Source organism: Hippichthys cyanospilos, chromosome 19, assembly GCF_059441005.1.
Source record: "Hippichthys cyanospilos isolate Australia breed blue-spotted pipefish chromosome 19, RoL_Hcya_1.0, whole genome shotgun sequence".
Classification (NCBI taxonomy): domain Eukaryota; kingdom Metazoa; phylum Chordata; class Actinopteri; order Syngnathiformes; family Syngnathidae; genus Hippichthys; species Hippichthys cyanospilos.
The window spans coordinates 10,991,437-11,011,878 of NC_142387.1; the positions used below are offsets into that span (position 1 = coordinate 10,991,437).

The window sequence follows — 20,442 nt, forward strand, 5'->3', positions numbered from 1 at the left end:
GCAATAATGACAAATTTCAATTATTGTAAATTCGTCATTCCCGATTCATAAAGCTCCTCCAAGAAAGCGGTATTGATATTAATTGCATTATATAGCATTTTCAAAACAAAGTAAAGATGGCGAAATGTCAGTAGAGGTTCGATTCAGTTGCGACATATGCTTGACTTTTGTACAATTTTCCATTATTTGACAAGAAAAAAAAATCTTTTTTTCCCCGCCATGCTTTTGTGCCATACAAAGAGACCCAACCAACTGAAGTGTCGCTGACTCACTGCAGCAAATTTAATGTGCTGAATCCCAGGCTGAGAATAAAACATCTTTTATTAAGATACATTCCTCACATGAGCAATTATTCTTGGTTCTTACCTGCACTCTCCTATATTTTTTCGTGTATGTGTAAACTAGTTATCTGCCAGAACATATGATGCAATCTTTAAAACTACATAAAAAGCCTGCACAGTCCGTCTTCTATGTATTGTAAATCGCCAAGCGCGTTTGTGTGTGTGCGGAAGACATGACAGTCATTTTATTATTGAATCACAAAGCCAGATAAAAGGCATCTGTGTCCTCGTTGAATAAACTGAAAGAAGATAAGAGCCTGTGACGGCTCGGCTGAAAGCAAAAATGCGTCTGCATGCGCGTGTGAGAAGTCGGTAGACCTTGGAAATAGCTCAATCTCCCAGCGATTACACTAATAATTTATTTTAGAGTGAGATAGCGCTAGCTAGGGAGAGTAAAATAGTGCTAACTAGCGAGAGTGTGCTAGAGCTAGCTAGCGAGAGTGGGATAAAGCTAGCTAGCGAGAGCTGTAGCTAGCTAGTGAGAGTGACAGACAGATAGCTAGATTGATAATAATAACAAAGAAGTGTGACAGTAAAAAAAAGTGTAAGAAATGTAAAATAAAATTTTGATTGGTATCTATTTAATGCCGTGACCGCTAAAATACATTAGTCTTTTCAAATTGAGAGCAAATTAATTGGAAAATGAAGCAACTGCTTGCTAAATGGTAGCGACTCCTTTTGAAATGTTGTCTGCCTTTATTTTCTTATTTTTATTTGCTTGTTTATTTATTTACAAATGTGGACTGACAGTAACAATTTGCAATAAGCGTCATTTATCAAGCAGATATGTAAAATACGCTTAGTGATACTACTGCAAATGTGTGTGTATATATATATATATATATATATATATATATATATATATATATATATATATATATATACATTATAACAAACACCAACTGTATAAACAGGAGTATGTAGATATTTTATACCCACTCTACATGTTTTTGCGTGTCAAAGTGGAGTTGCATGTTGCATGAAGAGTCGTGATGAGGCCGGGGGAGCATCTGGCAGCTCGCTGAACCCCCGGGCAAGCTACGATGGTCACGCCCACTCCAGAAGGAGTCCAAACAACGGGAACGCGTCCATGACATCCATTTTACCTCGAAGTCTCGACCTTGTGCGAATTGAGTCTGGCAGTGTCGTGTAATGACTTGCTGTATGAGGATTTGAGGTTGCCATGGCGACGGGCGACGATTAGCGTCAATTAAAAGCACACACGTCTCTATACCCTTTATGCCGATGTTTTACAAAAGCATGTTAAGTTAACTGCCTAGAACAAAGTGGTAAGCAATGCTTTATAATCACACATTACCATATTTACGTACATATTTATTTACGCGTGTATTTATTACATAAACGATTGTCCAAATTATATTTTAGAATACGTATTCTGTGCTCAGATTTAACCAACCAGATTAGAATGCATGCTTCCAAACATGCTTTTTTCTTGTTTGGGGGTAATTTGCTGAAAAAATGTTCCACAGGAGGTACATTATTAAAAAAAAAGTTTGAGAAGGCTTTATAACACATTAATAGCGAATGAATAAAAATCACTGCTAGCTAAAATGAAGATGATTCATGTTTTAATCTTATACGGAAATCCTTCAATGTCAATGTGATTTTAAAAATTACGATGCCCGTTCCATGCACCCGTCTTTTTTGTTTGCATTAGTGGGCGGAGCCACAAGCCTACTGGGGCCACACTGGAAACTTTTCCACCCACGTATGTACACACACACACGCGCGCGCGCACGCACACACACACCTGCCCCCTGTGTTTGCCTCTCTTACTGGGTAAACAAAGTCTAATTTGCCCTGGAGGCCTGTCCACTCATGCAATCAGCGTCATTACCGCCTAACGTCATCCTGCCACATCTGCTCACGCGCACGCTAATAACCACTTAATGTCTTGCATTAAAACCAAAGATGGCCGCTGATTTGATGGCGCATTAGTAGTGCATGTGGTCTCCTGAGTGAGGAGGTGCAATGAGTGGGGGGGTGGGGTGGGGGGGGGGGTGCTGTCTGGCTCGCCCTGATAATAGCACAAGTGTGCATCCCCCAAACTGAGGTTTCATTGATGACTCATACTTTCGAGCCAAGCTATCGCACAAGAGGGGAATAGTAAAAATAACAGTGACGTGGGTTGGGACAAGCTAATAATATCCAAGCCCAGGCACATAATTAGAACACCTGCATGAGCTAATGATCAAAAAAGCAACAAAGGTCTGACTAATAGAACATCCAAAAATGCTACTCTTGTAGGTCACAAAAACTGAAGAAAAATTTCAAACCGCATCTTGCCACAAAATATCTCACACTGCAATATTTTGCAAACATTTTATAGTCATATACCGTATTTTCAACACTATCAGACGAACCGGATTATAAGGCGCACCTCCAGTGAACGGTCTATGTTAAAACTGTTTTCATATATAAGGCGCACCACATTATAAGGCTCATAGAATAGAAGCTAGCGTAGTGAGTGGCGTTGCATTATGTATCCACGCAATACTTGACGGCTTTTAGGAGATCTCTGAAATTGCACATTGCTGCCATCCACTGTTGCTTATGTGTCATTTAAGTTGTTTCTGAGTTTGAAATTTACATTGGAGCAGCAACCCTAATTCCTAGTGCCACTGTAAAAATATCTTCCTGTCCCAATACTTTTGGAGCTACGTGCCCAAGCTTTTTTTTCTTTTCGTTTTAAGGCTGACACGTGTCCATGCACAAAGCATCACATATCATAAAAACACAATTGCTCTGCTATCAGCTAGATGAGTGTTTTTTTTTTTTTCTTCAAACACACACATGCACACAATTATTTGTCGGTGGCCGAAAGAGCAACAATTGCGGCCCACGTGATTCACTGCGGCGCTTGCAGATACCGTTCCACATGTGCGCCTTCGTTATTATGCAAACACCTGATACCATCTCACATCTTAGTCGAGCCATGATTGCTTTCCACATGTAAAGATTTTCCGGCACTGTATGCGGCTCTGTACTGTATTTAATGTATACATGCATGTAGGGCAGTGTCAGTCATAAAACTGCCCATGCAGAGTGAAAGCATGGCAGAAAAATGAGGTTAACTCTGAGAGGCAGCTCACTATCCCCGCTGCCCACCCAAATCGGGTCAGAACCAAGCCCGGGTGGTGGTGGCCGTGTCATGGCAAATATGTCACACACTCAACAGAAAAAAAGAAAAAAAAAAAACAGTTTGAGGGGGTCCACTGAGGCGTGTGTGCTGACAGTCGCCTTCAGACGTAAAGGGCAACGCGGAAAAAGGGCGCGGCAGTAAATACCGCTTTTGCATTCGTCGCTTACAGGACACTTCATTAGGTACGTCAAATACGAAACAGAACCTCGGATAATGCAATTCATGACAATTGACCCCCCCCCCTTTTTTTTTAACCCCACTACAAAAAGCAAACCATCCCCTAACCTCAACTCTATCGAGAACTGGCAGTGCATCCTTAAAAGCTGCAATTCATTTTTTTTTCTGGAGTCTAATAAAGATCTACCTGTTAAATAAAATCTTTTCACTTAAGTCTACTTCAAATCAATCCCAAAAACACATTTACACACCTTTAGAGTCCAGAATTCAATCCCAGGGACTAATTTATCGATTTTTTTTTCTTTCAATATTAGGGAAAAGGATGGTCTCAAAAGGTTTTTGGTATAAATACATACATACATACATACATAAATAAATACACTACCTGGGATTTAATATCTAAGACTATTAAAAGATAAAAATATGTCTGAGAATTAATGAGTTAAGTAGGGATGGGTGAATACCGATACAGAGTATTGATATCAGCAGGCCTTATAGCAAGGTATCAGTACTCAAAAATGCAACGCTGGAAAAGGTAGCTATGACTTTAAAAAGGATCAAAAGTAATTGCGGTATCGGTACAAGAGTTGAATATTCATGCTGGTATCAGTCTCAAAATAAGTTAGTATCGAACAACCCTCATTTTAAGTAAAACTATAAAATGTAATTCAAAAAAACATTGGAGCCACCATCATCCCCTGACCTCAACCCTATGGAAAATCTGCATAGCGTCCGTAAAAAGGATCATTTTTGATGGTTTGTCTCCAGACGGCAACTGATTGAATGAAATTTTAGGTTTGGCTGAAGAAAAACAAAAACAAAACGTAATTATAAAACCTGTCGATTTTTTGAGGATGAAAAGAATCACGTAAGAAAACAACACACAAAACTGAGTTAAGTAAATGAGACGCCGCCTCCTGCCTCAAGTCATCTTACCCACCGCCACAATTTGGATAAGCCCTATAGCAAACGGGTGGGTGGATAAGCCACGCCCACCAAATTAATTAGAAAAGGCCAAGAGGCAACAAACAAGGTTGCCATGGATGTCTTTGGGCGTTGCTGGCGGCAAGTGGCAACAGAGCAATACTGCTTTGTACTCTGAGGTAGTAACGACGACAGAAGGCAAAAAAAAAAAGAGCTATAATGAATTTAAGCCTCGCGGAATGAATGTAATTACAGCATTGGAAAAACATGCAGCACACGGCTTCTCATTTCCTGGCTGTGGTATGTTTACCGCATGTAGCAGGAATATGCCTTGAAGCATTCTTATCTTATATGCTTTTGTTGTTATCAGCACCATTACTGCAAAAAATAAATATAAACAAACGAATGAAACTATAGCATACTGTATTCTACTATATTTCTCCACAGGTATAGCAAAAGTGTCCTAATCTTATCTGCTGCACATGTGTCTATTTTTCCACTGTCGCCACTTGATCTAATCCACAATTTGTCACACTTGCAGCGACAGGCGCGAGGCGGTGGTGCCCAACACGATGCCGGTGCCTGTGAGCCTGAAATAAAGCCGAGCTGACAAGCGGGCGCAGATGCGTCATCGCTTCCTTCGAAACACTGGCAACATAAAAAAAAAAAAAAAAAAGAGCGAGAGGGAGAGAGTAATGACGGCAAAGCTCGGCAGTTGTTCCAGTGGTTTTTCCCCTAGCCTTGGGCTAACAATGCTATGTGCAGCAAAGCTGAAAAAGGGCAATTTGAGGGCAAATACAACAAAAGATGACATAATCTTCAAATGGCTTCGATTTGGCTGAACTGTCAATGAATCGTCAATGCACTAAATATTGATTACAATGGTTATTAATGAATTATCTAATGATTCAATGGAAGGTCTTTTAAGTGCTAAAGTCAACTGAGATGGAAGAAATGCTAACAGTTGGGGCGCTAACGTATAAAAATTAGGACTTATTAGGAACCAAATCGGAGATGACTTGAATTGAGTAGTAATTTGGAATTGAAAGGCAAATTAGAAATATCCCATTTGACTCAAATGCATCATAATATATTATAGTCAGGGAGGAAGTGGTTGTGCATGTTTTAGCTAGCTAATGAAAATTACCGTAATTCCCCAAATGTAAAATTTTCATCCAAAAAATAAGGGGTGCAGCCAGTAACCATAAACGGTAACCTAAAATTAGATTTTCTTTTTTTATTTTTATTTTTTTAAACCATTCGAGGAAGTTTGATTCGTCAGTCACAGAAGTCGAATTTTGACACCCAGATGTGCATTTTGATATTGACCGTAATCTTACACACTTAATATATAACCTTATGGATATGAACACAAGGAAATGAAGAATTACAAAGATGAGATTTATTGTTTTGCTGTAGTTTTAATATTGTGGCCAAAGTTGGTGCGTTATACGCTGTAATATCAAAATATCAGAATTTCACTCTAAACTATAAACAGGTGTGTCCTATATTTGGGGAGTTACGGTATATTAAATAAAAACAACAAGAAAAAAAAAGCGGAGCACGGAGGTGAGCAATTGACCGCGGATGCCTGCGGGACCGATGATTACACCTTTCAGAGTGAAAAAATGTCAGACCGACGATGACGAAATGGGGGCGGGGCACTGACGGCTGTCGCACTAGCTAAAAAAAAAAAAAAATGTAAGATGCTCACCTCATTGAATTAATAAACTGGAATTGAACGTTGAGGACTTTACACCATGTCCTGCAGTCCAATAATTCATATAAAAACCGATACAACGCTAACAGGCTAATAGTTCAATTTCTTAGCTAACTTAAATCATGAACGCAAGCAAAATGTTAAAACAGTGACTCTTCATGACATCGTTTTATCGAGTACTACTTCAAATAAAAGCTACTCAACGCAAACAAGTAAAAGTTGATATGCCAGGATAACGATCTTGATATAAATAGCTCAAAGGCCCATTTTAAAAACAGCAGGCCCATAAAAACACACAAGTGAACATGAAGAAGCTCTGGCTCTCTCTCTTTGCAGAATACAACAAATCCGTCTCATGTTTCATCCTCCACATTTTTCTCTCTCTCTCCAGATGCCCATCCCCCCTTTTCCACAGAAGAGTGCCCTGCTAAATAATTGAGTCTTATTTGCCCCTGTTCTGCTGCATCTCACACTACTCAGCTTCTCCATTTTACACTTCCGTGTCATCTCAGGGACGGGCGGGAAATTATGAGAAAATCACATGCTGATGGAGTCAAATGACACACTGGGATTTGTCCCCCACCCCCCACAATACAAAAATACTAAACACACTACAAGGGAACAATAGCATTGATTTTGGCATTAAATATTAACAAAATTAATTCTTAATGTCTACGTTAATCATAAACTTGTCTCATTTGAATTTCAGTTTGATTATGGTTGAAGTGAAAAAAAGGTTTTGCTGACACCTACTGTTTAAAAGTGGCATTTCAATAAACTTCGCAAAGTGTCAAGGTTCAGACGAGCACACGTAACATATTGCAACACTGTGATGCAACATTCAAATCAAGAAGTATGAGGAGGTTCAGTAGATGCTTTTCATTGTATTTTCTTTCGTTCATTGTTAAAATCAATGATAATTCTTTGATTCAAACCCTCACAGTAGGGAATAAACACATGATCGCTTGCTATGTGCATGCAAGTAAGCAGGTTGGAAAAAAACTGCAAAAAGGCAAAAAATGCGAGAGATTTCATATACTTTAGCGAATGTTCTCAGGCAAAGCCCCCATTAAAAAAAACTACAAGTCTTTGGGAAGTAAAATGTGCAAATTAGCATATGCAGCAACAATTATGCTTTGGAGGCATGCTTTTTTTTTTTTTTTTTTGCTATTCTAGTATGGCTATCTTAATTATTATTAGCTTGTTTAGCATCAAGAGTCTAAAGCAGGCCCAGGAAGTCGCACCTCAACATCAGGTATCATCTCTGTTTCCACCACAGAACCGTGGCAGTCCTTCTCATTTGGATCTTCAATTTGGACCTGCTCACTTATCTGGTGCTCGGAGTCCAATGCAGGACTACTTTGTGGGATGGATATAGAATCTGGAAAGACAAACATATTTAAAAAAATAAAAATACTGTATTAGATTTGTATGTTTTATTCGAATCAATATCAGTATTTCATTATATATTTAATAACAAGATATCACACATCGAAACGCCCAATTTGGGTCCAAATTTCCCCAACAATATTTTAAGCATTTTTATGTATATTATATACTTTATACCTATATATTAGAGCTGTCAAAATGAATTGATGAATCGACAAGCTCTATCAAATTAGTAACTAGTTTAACAATCAAGTAATCGTTTAGAACTATTATTTAACCTTTCCCAAATAAGTTATTTGTTAATAAAACAACAATTAAGGGAAAATGGTTTTGCAATACACTTTAATGCAAAATAAAATGTTACAAAAAGTACCCATACACATCCCTATTTATCACACTATAAACATACATGGATTTTAATCATAAATTTGACTATAAAACAGGGATACCCCCTCGTGGGGTTCTATAAGCTGTCTATGCAACGCAAATCTCACTTTTTTAGGACTAAAAGAATAATACATCAAATGTCAACAACAGGATTGTATTTATCTATTTTAGGTGTTTGCATGTGATCGTACTAAATAGTGAGTCACTCACCGAAGTCACGCGGATCATTCACATCAACGCCGTGATTCGCTGACACAGGGCTGGGGCTCGTGTCATTGGTCAATGTCGTTTCAGGCTGATGTGTAGCAAGTGACTCTATATGGTTGAGATTAAACAGTAAATGTTGTGTAAAAATGTACCACGTTGACAATTCTTTAACTTTTTGATCATTAGCATATTTTAAACATATCTGTGATTTTAAAATTGTGAAAAAAGCAAAATAAATGTGATTAAATGTATATATTTTGACTTACCAGAGACGGCCACTTGGGTGCTTTCACTCTGATGCTGCTCATCTTCACTTAGCAAAGAGGCCTAACACAAACGTATTTATTATTATTTATTTCTCGTAAAGCAAACAACTTGAGTCAAAATGCGGCAAACTGTACCTCCTTTTCATCTACTTCAGATGGCGCGACGCTGGCTGGAGGTGGACGGGCCGGAATACGGTGCAAATAGCCGTAGCCGATACCACAGCCTAAGCTAGGACGTCAAAGAAATGTAAGATGCGGAAAACATTGCTTTTGGCGCCATCTTGGTATCAAAGAACTATGTTGACGTGTGTTGAGTTAGATCAGTGTTTCTCAAAGATTTTTTTTGCAAAGCCCTCCTCAAGGAATGAGAAACATATCACACCTCCCCATTTGCTGTGGTGACTATAAATGAGATCACTATTTTACGAAATTCTATAAACGCACCTAAAATTGTATCCTTTCTAAGCTTAACAAAAGAAAATAGCCATTTAAATCAACTTTCAGCAAATCTTAACTTGTTACAACTTATCCTGAATGGGAAAAAATAGCTTGAAGTGCATCAAAATACCTGAAATAAAAAAAAAAAATCCCAAGCCTTTTTCAACGTACTAACATTTTTGACCAACTGAACCGTTTAATACTTAAAAAAAGACATTACATTAAGGAGAACAGAGCAAGTGAAGCACCATGAAGTTTGAATCCTACACAATTGACTGCGAAGCTTCACGAAGCTTCATTTGTCCATCACTATTATTTTGACAAAAATAGTGCTTTACAGACATAATGTGGCACTGATAAGCCATTTTCAACCTGGCAAAGTGGGAAGTGGCATCAATTGATAGCAGATTTTCAAATGTGACACCTCAAATAGCCGAGTTTCGCTATACCTTCCTTCTCCTCCCCAAGCGCTATTGGGGATGACCACCACTTCTCTGCACCGCTCACTCTTCACGTTGTACACCAGCAGTTTGAGCCGTTTGCCTTCGTTGGCTTCGATTAGGGAAAAGAAGTCATCTGACTGTAAAAGGGGAAAAAAAGTTGGCATGAGAGTGAGATTTTCAGTGCGGACAGGAATAGACATACGCTCTGCAACAGCTGGTCAGCTCCCACGATAAAGTCCACGTGCGCAACGAGGCCGGCGGATGCCGCGGGAGAGTTGGCCTCAACGTCCTTGCAAAAAGGAAAGCAACCAAATTGATTATTTTAGTGATATGTATCACTCCGGTGGAAAAAAAATGAAACTAAGTTACCAGGACATGCCAGACGTTTTCAGCGGCCCCATCGAAGCTACAAAAGCGGACGCTAGCCCCCAGCAGCCCCTGCCCCCCCCACATGTTGCCGGGGGTCACCTCCAGCTCCCGCACCCTCTGCGTCTTGCTGTTGTACACTTCAAGCTTCACCGCCTTCTCCACGTTGGCCTTCAGCAAATCTTTCAGCAAGTCGCCTTCTTTACTCTGCAGAAAAACAGAGAAGCTAATACGCAACTGTAGCCGACTCCAAACATGTGGTCTGTAAATGTATACACACAAGTCTTGTGTTTCCAATGGAAATGATGAAGTCAAAGAATGGCTCCAAGCCAGCTTTAAAAGCAGGTGAGCCATCTTGTACCTGGAGGGAAAAAAAAACATTCACGATCAAAAGTCAGAGTATTACAAATAGTTAGGTCAAGCAATTACAATTTCAGAAATAATTACTTGCAGAATTTTCCAAAATTAATCAGGATTAATCGCATTTTTCAACAACTATTTTCTTCAAAGCTTGTAACTAACTGATATTGACTAACAGTTTTGAATGAACTTAAAATCAACAAATACTAAATATTTCATCTCAATAAATGTTGTAAGAACTTTTAACGCTCCTGTTATGTTTGTTTACAAGGAACAGCAATAATGTCCCTGGGTCATTTTGACCCGGGGTGTGTTTAGTGACCCAAATGTGTCTGAAATGTGTGTAATCCAAATCCTATATTTTGATTTAACCAGTATTTTCTGTTCATTTCTCATGAATGTCTCAATAATGTCTCTGGGTCAATTTGACCCGGAGGTGTTTAATAACCCAAAATTGTCAAAAACTCTTTGTGCGTGTGTCTGTTTAATGTGTGCGTGTGTGTAAAAGTTAATCGCGTTATCGCTTTTTTTTTTTTTTTTTTTTTAACTTTGACAGTCCTAATTGTTATACAGTGCAGTACATGATTATTCGGGTGTTTGCAAATTGAGAAAAAAGACAAAAGATAAATAAAAGAATGTTTAAAATGTCAAACGTTCTGGGGAAAAAACTTCTGCTGGCTTGCGTGTTTTTTGTCTTATGAGGTTTTTTTTTTGTTTTTTTTTAATGATTTATCATCCCCAAGTGAGAAATGGTCCTTTTGCAAATTTAAAAAGTAAAACACAAACAAACGTGATTTTAAATTAAATGAAACACAAAAAGACTAGTGGAAGAATTTATTTCCCAAATTTTGTAAACATTTTTCCTCGATCTGAATGCGTGCAGTAACAAGAGGGTTAAACGTCTGAATGGCTTGGCCACTTGCCAAAAGCCACCTCATTGCAGGTGGATTTTATGACACATCCGGATAGAATTTTCAGTGGCAATGAAACAAATTTAAAACAAAACCAACTGGTATTATAATTAACTGCCGTAATATTAAGCAGCCAAATCAGGCGTTAGCTTGAATAAGTGACGTTTTCTGACGTATTTCGCAAACGCAACTACGGATACTACAGTTGAGTTGTCACATACCCCGTGAACGTGGTAGCCACATGTCGCCGTCCCGTCGGATAAAAACGAGCCGTTAACTAAGCCCATCGCGTCTAGTTGACTCCAACAACAATGTCACAGAAATAAATTCACATTTGGCGTCACGGGACGGGAAGCTAGACGGCTAAGTCGGTGACTTTCATTTGCAAAAGTGGCAAGGCAAAAGTAGTAAATAATGATGGCAGATAGAATCGATTGACAGTGTGGTTGAGAGGCGCGCGATCAGCTGTCTCGGATCGTTTGGTTTAGTCTGTGACGAGCTGTTGCTAAGCAGTCGCATAACAAACAATACTAGTGTTAGAAAATAAAGACCGAGAAATACAGTAATGTAAATCTAAGAATTACACACATGTATGTATGTATCTGTCTATATTTTTTGTGAATATAGATATCTGCAAAACTTTAACTTATTTTTATTGTATTAGAAAAAAAATCGTATTCAACGAAGCCTTCTTTTAAAAAATTGACTCCATATTTTAAGACTTTTATTGTAATGATATTGGTTGTTATAACGAGTCCCTAAGATTCGCAAACAACGAAAAAGGCAAAAAAAAAGATTGATGACATTTATCCTAGTTTGTTTAAGTGACGCCTGTCACTATATTTAAGTGTTAGAATGTTATTTTAGTAAAATGTTGGTGTGATACTGATCTGGAATGCCTGATCGTTCTTATATCTTTTATCTTTTAGTTGTCAGTTGTTTATTGCTGAATTGACAAAAGGATTGTTAAAGCATTGTGTAGATAGAAATTGTCCATAAAAAAGAAACAATGCTAACGATTCCATGTTGTACATCTGTAGCAGTAATAACAATTCTTACAAAACCACTATAAATATACAAATACAGCCACAGACAGCTGGGTTGGGCCAATACCTTTTTTTAAACGTATAGCATGAGCCTCCAAGAATAAATATGTCACACTGCATTAGCAACAGTTAACTACTTTGGCAGATTTTGACTTTGCAACCGCATATCAACTGGGAATTTTATATGTGGCAATCATGTTTGCAGATGACTTAGTTGACTAAATAGAACAGCATCTGCTCATTTCCCACCAATGAATACAGTTCCTGCTTGCAAAATAAAGAAGAATAAAACATATTTAAGATATTGCAACGCACATTTGAATTTCTCACCCATGCTTGTGCTGAATATTTGCAGGTGGTCGTAGAGCAATAAAGTATGAGGGTCTGCAAGCAAAAGTACCGGCCGGACGAAGGTAATAAAAACATCGGGGGGAAAAAACTTGGTTTAAAAAAAAAAGACTAGCAACCAGAGTCAAGGTGCTCATCTTAACACACTAAACAAATCACACCTGGTTTCAAATGAGCCGCATTGCAGACGTCATTCAATCATTGAAGTCGGTCTTCTTCTCTCGCTTGTTAAATGGCACCTTGCACGCTAGCGCTGCCCAGTGACGTACTAGAGTAATGTTTTGGTTTACCGTTGAAATTCTTGTTTATATTTCAGACCGCACAAATGATATAAGACTTGAACGAAAGACTTTTCTTTGTACTTGTATGTTATGAGCTACTCTGGTAATTTTATACTCCATGATTGAACACTATTCGATAGCGTTTATCACAACATTTATTTGTTTCACAAAGACACTTACACAACTTTGAAACGGTACAACTGTGGACAATTAACTTGAAGTGGTGTTCGTTTTTTTTTTTACGTCATGCAAATCATGAGATTTACAGCTCTTCAGAAGAATCAAAATTCAATAACTAGTGTAATTTCACATCCACAGCACCAGGTGGTGCACTGGCGCTCTCATTGTGAAAGCCTGTGGGAGTTAGAATTTTTTTAAGTGCCTGTCAACATTTTGGGATAGGAGGGGGGGGGGGGGGGGGGGGGGGTCAAAATCACACTGTTGACAAATGTGAATCAGCACAATGTTTTATATTTTCTTTAGGTTGAAATGTTTGAGATATTGGTACTCCTGTGTTAATGTTCCAAATCAATTTAAATGTATCATTTTTTTCTGCATCAAACAGTACACATACAGTATTTCAGGCACCTTGATGCACTTGAAAATATTTTTTTTCTGTTTCAGAATAACCTGTGACGTGTATAAAATATGTAAAAAGTAAAATCAACATTTGTTGAAAGATGATTTATTTTTCTTTTGGTGAAAAGGAAACAATTTTGGGTAAACTTAAACATTTTTATTCAATAACTATATTATTTATAATTACCGTGGTGAGTGGGGATGTTGCAAAATGTTTTCCCTTTCCTGGGGGGGGCTTTGCAAAATAAATTAAATATTGTGAAGCACTAAGATATGTCAGTATTGCATGGGTGACTTTTCCTCTCCCTTATTCGTGTGTGCGCATGTGTGTTGACAAACTATTCCGATGAGCAAAGCTTCCACCACAAACGGAACAAATGAAAGGTTTCTCTCCAGTGTGCGTCCTCATGTGTGACGTCAGATGTGCCTTTTGATAGAATGTTTTACTACACAGTGAGCAACCAAAAGGTTTTTCTCCCGAGTGCGTTTTCATGTGCGTTCTCAAATTTGTTTCGGAAGAGTATTGTTTGCCACACAGTGAGCAAGTAAATGACTGCTCCCCCGTGTGGATTCTCATGTGGGATTTCACGTGCTCCTTCCGAGAGAATGTTGTACCGCAAAATGAGCAGGGGAAGGGTTTTTCCCGTTTGTGAGTTTTCATATGAGAGTTCAAATGTGCCTTTTGAAAGAATGCTTTGCTACAAACGCCGCAAACAAAGGGTTTTTCTCCCGTGTGCGACCGCTGATGTAATTCCATGCTTAACTTGCGGGAGAAGGCTTTCCCGCAAGTCGAACAACTGAAAGGTTTTTCTCCCGTGTGCGTTCTCATGTGTTTTAGCATGCTTTCCTTTTGATGGAATGTTCGACTGCAAGCTAAGCAACTAAAGAGGTTTTCCCCTGTGTGCAATTTCATGTGTTGCACCATGTTCTGCTTTAGAGTGAAGGTTTGACTGCAAACGGAGCAACTAAAGGGTTTTTCTCTGGTGTGAGCTCTCATGTGTGATAGCATGTTCGACCTTTGGTAGAAGGCTTTACCGCAGGCCGAGCAACTAAAGGGTTTTTCTCCTGTGTGCGTTCTCATGTGTGCTTCTAAGCCGTGCGACGAGGTCAACGATTTGCCACACCTTGAACAAACAAAAGCTTTTTCACCCGTGTGGATTCTCATGTGTTTGACCATGTTTGACTTTTGAGTGAACGTTTTACCGCATACTGAACAGCTGAATGGTTTCTCGCCCGTGTGGGTCCTCATGTGCGCGACCATGTTTGACTTTTGAGCGAATATTCGACCGCAGATTGAACAGCTGGCATTTCCTTTATACGTGAGACGTCTAATGCCCGTTTGAGAATTATTCTTGTTCTCGGACCAGTCCGACAGTTCGTCCTCGTCTTCACAGTCCTTGGTGCTCCCTAAGAGATCTTCATCCATGTCCTCGCTGTCTGACAGCGGAGCTAAGTGGTTGCCCGGTGACGGCTTTTCACGGCGGTCCCCGTTCGTACTGCGGAGCTCAAGCCGTGAACACTCGGGCGATTCATTTTCATCTTCGTCTTCACTCTTAACAGTGATGACAATCAGCGGCAACTTGCTGACATCGGTCTCCTCCTCCTCCTCTTTAACGTGGCCGCGTGCTAGATCCTCGTCGTCTTCATCGACGCAGTCCGACTGTGTATCTCTTTCTTCTTCTTCTTCTTCAAGATCGGATGTCTGCCGATCATCCAAATCCAAACTAGGACTGCCTCGCTGAGGGGGAAGGATTTCCTGGCAAACTGTCAGCTCCTGGATGTCTGAAGAACAAAAGTGATGCAAACGCAGATTAGCTCAGTCTTTATGTAACAACATAATGCAATGTTTGTTAGTATTTATACTTGAATGGTTTGAATCGGTCAAACAACATACTAGGTGGAGAATAAAAGAATAAATAATCTCTCATTGTATTTTGGAGTTTTAAAAAATTGCAGTAGTATAAATGTCAGTTTAAAGTTAGAACGGTTTCAATTGGTCAAAAAATGTATAAAATACAAATGAAAATAGAAAAACACATGTAATGTTCTATTATTTTGGGGGGGGGGGGGGGGTTATTTTAACTCATTCCATTTTGGCTATTTTAGAAAACTCTTTTACCCTAATATTAAAAAAAAAAGAGTAATAAAATAATAGGATTGACTGTAAAGACATATAATTGAGTCTTTGGGATTAAGTGTTAATAGTGATTTTTCTTTATTATTTTTGTTGAGAGGGAATTTTTGGCTTTCTAGGAGGAACTATTCAAATTTGGTAAGCTGACCGTGCCTTTGAAAAATAATAGTACGTTTTGGGTGGAAAAAAAATGAATTTTAAGGATTTTTTTATGACAAAAATATTTGCCTTGCACAGCATTAATGTTTCAAAATTGGAACACTGTAGAACAGTGACAAAATGTAGAAAAGAAGGCAAATCAAATATGTCAAGGAAAATTTTTTAGATGAATTTTTTGGTAAAATTACACTTAAAAATTGATTATTTTTAATAGAACATGTGCAATTTTTGAAATGCTTTTACAAGGTGAATTGAATGAGCTGAATATTTTCTATTTTGAACAGAAATTCAATTTCGATTTATCTCATTGGAAAACGATTAGATTTTGGGTTGAGTTGAAAGAGACGCAAGACCAAAAAAGTGGCTGTAACAAAATGATCAATAATATTTATTTTGTAAAAAAGAGAATGACGTGTGAATGCCTTCACACAATAAAATATGTATTAGCACGAGCTCAAAACGAAAATACTACTAACTGGTGATTTTTGTTTACGCATCTGTGATATTTATTTGTTGCCTTTTTTCCCGCTGAGCTCCATTTTTTGTCTCCTTACCATCACTGTCTTCGTTGCTCTGCAAAGGTTCCTCCACGTCGCTGCTGTCTGACATTGGAACTGGGTTCTGCGGATTTTTGGGATGCAGATTTTGCAGAACAAGACAAAGGCCGTTTAAATTGCATAGATATTCAAAGCGGCACATTCATCTAAATGGTGTTTTCTTATCTAAACGATAATATCGGTAGCAAACCTAAGCGCACACAATAAGCCACAAATAAAAAGTGAACGCGATTAAAAATGCATATCATATTTACACATGCAGTTAAAGTGTGGCACAAAATAAACTTGCAAACTCCGAATGATCATTTTGAGCTCACTTTTTTTTTTTTGCAAAACAGGCCTCATTATGTTAAAGATGTGCACGCCGTTTTGGTGAAATTTGTGATTAAAATTAATGGGCGAACCTTCAATGACTAAGCACTGGGGGACAGCTTCCAGTTCCTCTTCGATCCCGCTTCCCAACGGTCCGAAATGTTTGGTCGACAGGCACAATTCTCCACCTTCTTCCTTCCTTTCAACAGTAAGATGATGCTGTAGTAAAACGTTCATCGAGAACAACAGTCGATCCTTACGATTAGCGGTTCGGTGACTGCACTTGGATGCTATGCTAGCTTCCGATTTTCCTCTTTTTCTCCATTGTTTTAACAGCGGTTTGCTAACGACAGCGCGTTACCGCCACCTACTGCTCAAAAGTGATTACTACTTTGGCTCGTGTAATGTGAACATGTGGAAACGGAAAAAATGATCGGCACCACAGAAGTCATGTTTCTGAAACTAATTTAGCAATTTTAAACACTGAAAATAATTTGATCATACTTTATTTATTAACCAAAATGTTATTCATGTCACTAATACTTTTACAAATGTTGCCATTTGCTCCCAAATGTTTCTTTACAATAAAATGTTGCATGCATCACCACTATTCTAAAAATGTTATTTTCATTAATAATACTTCGGCGGGATATGAACTAAGCAGTAAAATACACTCTCAAATATCCATCTCAGGGGGTGGCCATTTTGCTTCTTGCACTTGACTAACATCAGTTTCTCAGGGCTCAGATAATGACCAATCATAGCTTAGCTTGCAGATGTCACATGACAAAACTCAGAAAACAGATGAGCCTTGATTGGTCTTTACCTGGGCAACTGTGATGTCATTTTCAGTTGACAGCAAGTGGCAAAATGGCCACCCACTGAGATGAGAGAGAAAAAAAAAACAAGATTTTGCCGCAGTATTAATCAGAAATTTTATTCTAATCGGGTCACATGGATCATATTACTGTAAAGATAATCTAAGTTAAAAGTCCCTTCCAAAATATTGTACATGAAAAATAAACGATATATTTTTTAATATTAACTTTGAGATGCTGAAATTACCTAAATTTAGTATCTCTTTAAACAATTAATTGAATATGGACATTTTTTGGCATCATGGTAACAAAAGATGTTGACCCAGAAGTAAAAGAAAAAAGGTTTTTGAGACCTTGAAAGATTTTCTTGTTTATTTTTTTCCAACGCACCATTAAGGCTTCATCTTAAAATAATTTACAACATTTAAGAATACATATACTGTAAAAGATGTATTATTCACAGTCATTTCAGTTCAACATTTTTTCCCCCTTACTCGTGTGTCCACATGTGCGCTGGCAAACTGCTGCTACCAGCTTCGCTCCTGCCCCAAAGCGAACAACTGAAGGGTTTCTCTCCTTGTGCATTTTCACGTGTGTTTCAAAATGACTCTGTTGATATTGCAAAAGAGAGCAAGAGTGAGATGTCTCTTCTGTGAGCGTTTTTGTGTGCACTATCCAGGTTTATTTTTAAAATGTTTTGCTGCACAATGAGCAACTAAAGGGTTTCTCTCCGGTGTGTATTATCATGTGTGACATTTGAAAGTTGAACTGCAAGTTGAGCAGGCAAAGGGTTTTTCTTTGTGCATTTGTGACCTTAGATATGCCCTTTGAGAGAATGTTTTATTACAGAGCGAGCAATCAAAAGGTTTTTCCTCTGTGTGTGATTCCAGATGTCCCCTTTGATAAGAGGTTTTTACTACACAATGAGCAAACTAAATATTTGTTCCCAATGTTCTCAAATGTGATTTCAAATATACATTATTTGAGAAGGTTTTACCACAGGTAAAAGTTTTTTTTTTTCTCCTGCGTGTTTGTGTTTCAAAGCTTTGTTTGAAAAAAACCCAAAAAAACATTGCTACACAACGAGCAACTGAAGGGTTTTTCTTCTAGATGTGTTCTTATGTGTTTTTACCATACAGTCTTTTAGAGTGAATGTTTTAATGTTTTAACTGAGCAACTAATGGGTTTCTCTCCTGTATGTATTCTCATGTGTGCCACCATGTTTTGGCATTCGGGTAAACTTTATACCGAAAGCTGAGCAGCTGAAATGGTCTTTCCCATATGTCTCCTTTCCAGAGCATCCTGACCGTTTTTGTCACCCTCGCAGTTTTTGTCACTTTCTGATAGTGGAGCTAAAAGGTTGCTTGTTAGGGGTCTTCCAAAGTGGTCTCCACTGGGACTGTAATTAGGACGCTGTGACAGCTCAGGTGTTCCATTTTCATCATCATCTTCACGCAGATGACAGTCAGCGGCAACTTGTTGATCTCAAACTCCTCCTCTTCTTTTTTAACATTGGGGGAATATAGGGCATTCTTTTCTTTTTTTTTAAATGGATGTCTGTATGATAAAAAACAAAAAAATAGAGTTTAGCACCTGTGAGGAAATATGATACGCAATGCTAAAATCTATTTGGGTTGGCCTTTTATATCCCCAAGGGCCTGGCCTTATTTCAAGGTATCGTTACTTGCCATGGCAGTCATTACTTGTATTGGTTACTTGGGGAGGAGGAAAATGAACACAAACTAGACATTATAAAAACAGAATAATTTAAAAATTGACATTAATTTTTTGGAAAATGATGACAATTGTATTTTGCAAAACTTAGATGTTTCTTTTTATTAATTTGTCATTGTTTTGAGGAAAATTGATTATTTTTTTTAACTTGTATTAGAGTATGTGTGGTATTGATACTTAGTATCAGTGACCACTCAAGCTATTACTTATTGGTAAATAGGACAATATTTATGTACAAATAACAAAAAATACAAACTTAAAATCTTAAATTTGTTGAAATGCCTTTAAGGACTTGTTCATTGAACCACTTTTCAAAAAATAAGGCACTCCAAGGGGTCATCGGTGTGTCTTAAAAAGTTAAAGAAAACTTAAACAATAGTTCACTAGTGCACCATAATTTCAAAATAACAGGAATGATAACCTTTTACGTATCTTTTGTTTTAATTCCATACAAAATAGGTGCTTTTTTTTTTTTTTTTTTGCTATTTTTCCCCAATGTCTTCAGGATCTTTTATAAAGTTAACTGGAATCTTAAATTCATAGTCCAGATGAAGTCCCTTGCTCAACCACAACGAAATGAAAAGGCATTCATTTTACAGTCCAAATATGTGTATTTCACAATCAGATAATATATATTGACGGGATTATCGTAGATTTTAAGATTGTACTGTTTTACTGAAGAAAACTGTTGTTGAAATCATCGAAATACTGTATAAAGAGATTATCCCTAGAAATTGTCTCACATGTTTATACAAACTGCATTTGATTAAGTTTTGCACAAGATATAAAAAGTTGTATTAAGTCGAGCTTCAGTGAGTTAGCTGACCTTCGATATTTATGATGCCAACAGCTTCAAGTCGTCTTTTTGGAAAAGTCCGAATATTTAGTCGGTGGCTGCAAACAGACGCTCGATGAGCGTCCAGTTAGCCTAGAGCAGCTAGGCTAACTTCCGGTTTGTCCTCGTATTCTTCGTGTGTTTAAACGGCGGCTTGCTAAATGCACACTGCCATCTTTTGATTAGAAATTATTACTGCTGAATCTTTTTTTCAGTGACGCATTTCACATGTGCACAAGGCTCTGTGACCAATCACATCTTACCTATTGGCCACGTGACATTCCCAAACTGAGCCATGATTGGTCAATAACCGAGTTTTCAGCTCAAGTCATTTCCATTTGACAGTTTCAAGTATTTCTTCTACATGTAGACTAATTTGGTCATCGACACAATAGAAAATATCTTTACTGCTAAATAAATGTTAGCTAGAGAGGGCTAACTCAATTTTTCTGCTGTTTGAATGTAGAAATTAATCATTCTGATCAATACAAGTCAAAATCAAGGTTTCAGATTTTGGTCACAGCTTTGGATAAATGACACATTAAAA

At 38.0% G+C, this 20,442-nt stretch overlaps 2 protein-coding genes across 3 annotated transcripts; both read right to left on the reverse strand.

Moving 5' to 3' along the window:
• Nucleotides 1-4,838: 4,838 nt before the first annotated feature.
• Nucleotides 4,839-11,468, reverse strand: LOC148407883 (Golgi reassembly-stacking protein 1-like). Of its 2 annotated transcripts, XM_088402301.1 has the most exons (10): nt 11,314-11,468; nt 10,102-10,182; nt 9,825-10,028; nt 9,658-9,744; nt 9,462-9,592; nt 8,710-8,803; nt 8,575-8,635; nt 8,312-8,416; nt 7,570-7,706; nt 4,839-4,983 (listed from the first exon to the last, which is right to left on the reverse strand). In XM_088402301.1, exons 1-10 carry the CDS (start codon nt 11,377-11,379, stop codon nt 4,981-4,983), a joined length of 969 nt encoding a protein of 322 aa, XP_088258427.1. In that variant the 5' UTR covers nt 11,380-11,468; the 3' UTR covers nt 4,839-4,980. The 2 variants fall into 2 exon arrangements, with proteins under 2 accessions (XP_088258427.1, XP_088258426.1); XM_088402300.1 differs by lacking the exon at nt 4,839-4,983 and having other exon boundaries at nt 7,346-7,706.
• A 1,436-nt stretch (nt 11,469-12,904) lies between these two features.
• Nucleotides 12,905-16,817, reverse strand: LOC148407884 (uncharacterized). Its single transcript, XM_088402288.1, has 3 exons — nt 16,601-16,817; nt 16,194-16,260; nt 12,905-15,128 (listed from the first exon to the last, which is right to left on the reverse strand). Exons 2-3 carry the CDS (start codon nt 16,246-16,248, stop codon nt 13,654-13,656), a joined length of 1,530 nt encoding a protein of 509 aa, XP_088258414.1. The 5' UTR covers nt 16,249-16,260; nt 16,601-16,817; the 3' UTR covers nt 12,905-13,653.
• Between the last annotated feature and the right edge of the window lie 3,625 nt (nt 16,818-20,442).

Excerpts from the sequence above, each read along its gene's own strand:
- LOC148407884 (XM_088402288.1), bottom strand. The coding sequence starts at position 16,248 with ATGTCAGACAGCAGCGACGTGGAGGAACCTTTGCAGAGCAACGAAGAC. Across the intron at positions 15,129-16,193 it reads GAGCAACGAAGACAGTGATG|ACATCCAGGAGCTGACAGTT; the intron begins GTAAGGAGACAA and ends TTTGTTCTTCAG.
- LOC148407883 (XM_088402300.1), bottom strand. The coding sequence starts at position 11,379 with ATGGGCTTAGTTAACGGCTCGTTTTTATCCGACGGGACGGCGACATGT. Across the intron at positions 10,183-11,313 it reads GTGGCTACCACGTTCACGGG|GTACAAGATGGCTCACCTGC; the intron begins GTATGTGACAAC and ends TTTTCCCTCCAG. Across the intron at positions 9,593-9,657 it reads CTGACCAGCTGTTGCAGAGC|TCAGATGACTTCTTTTCCCT; the intron begins GTATGTCTATTC and ends CCCCTTTTACAG.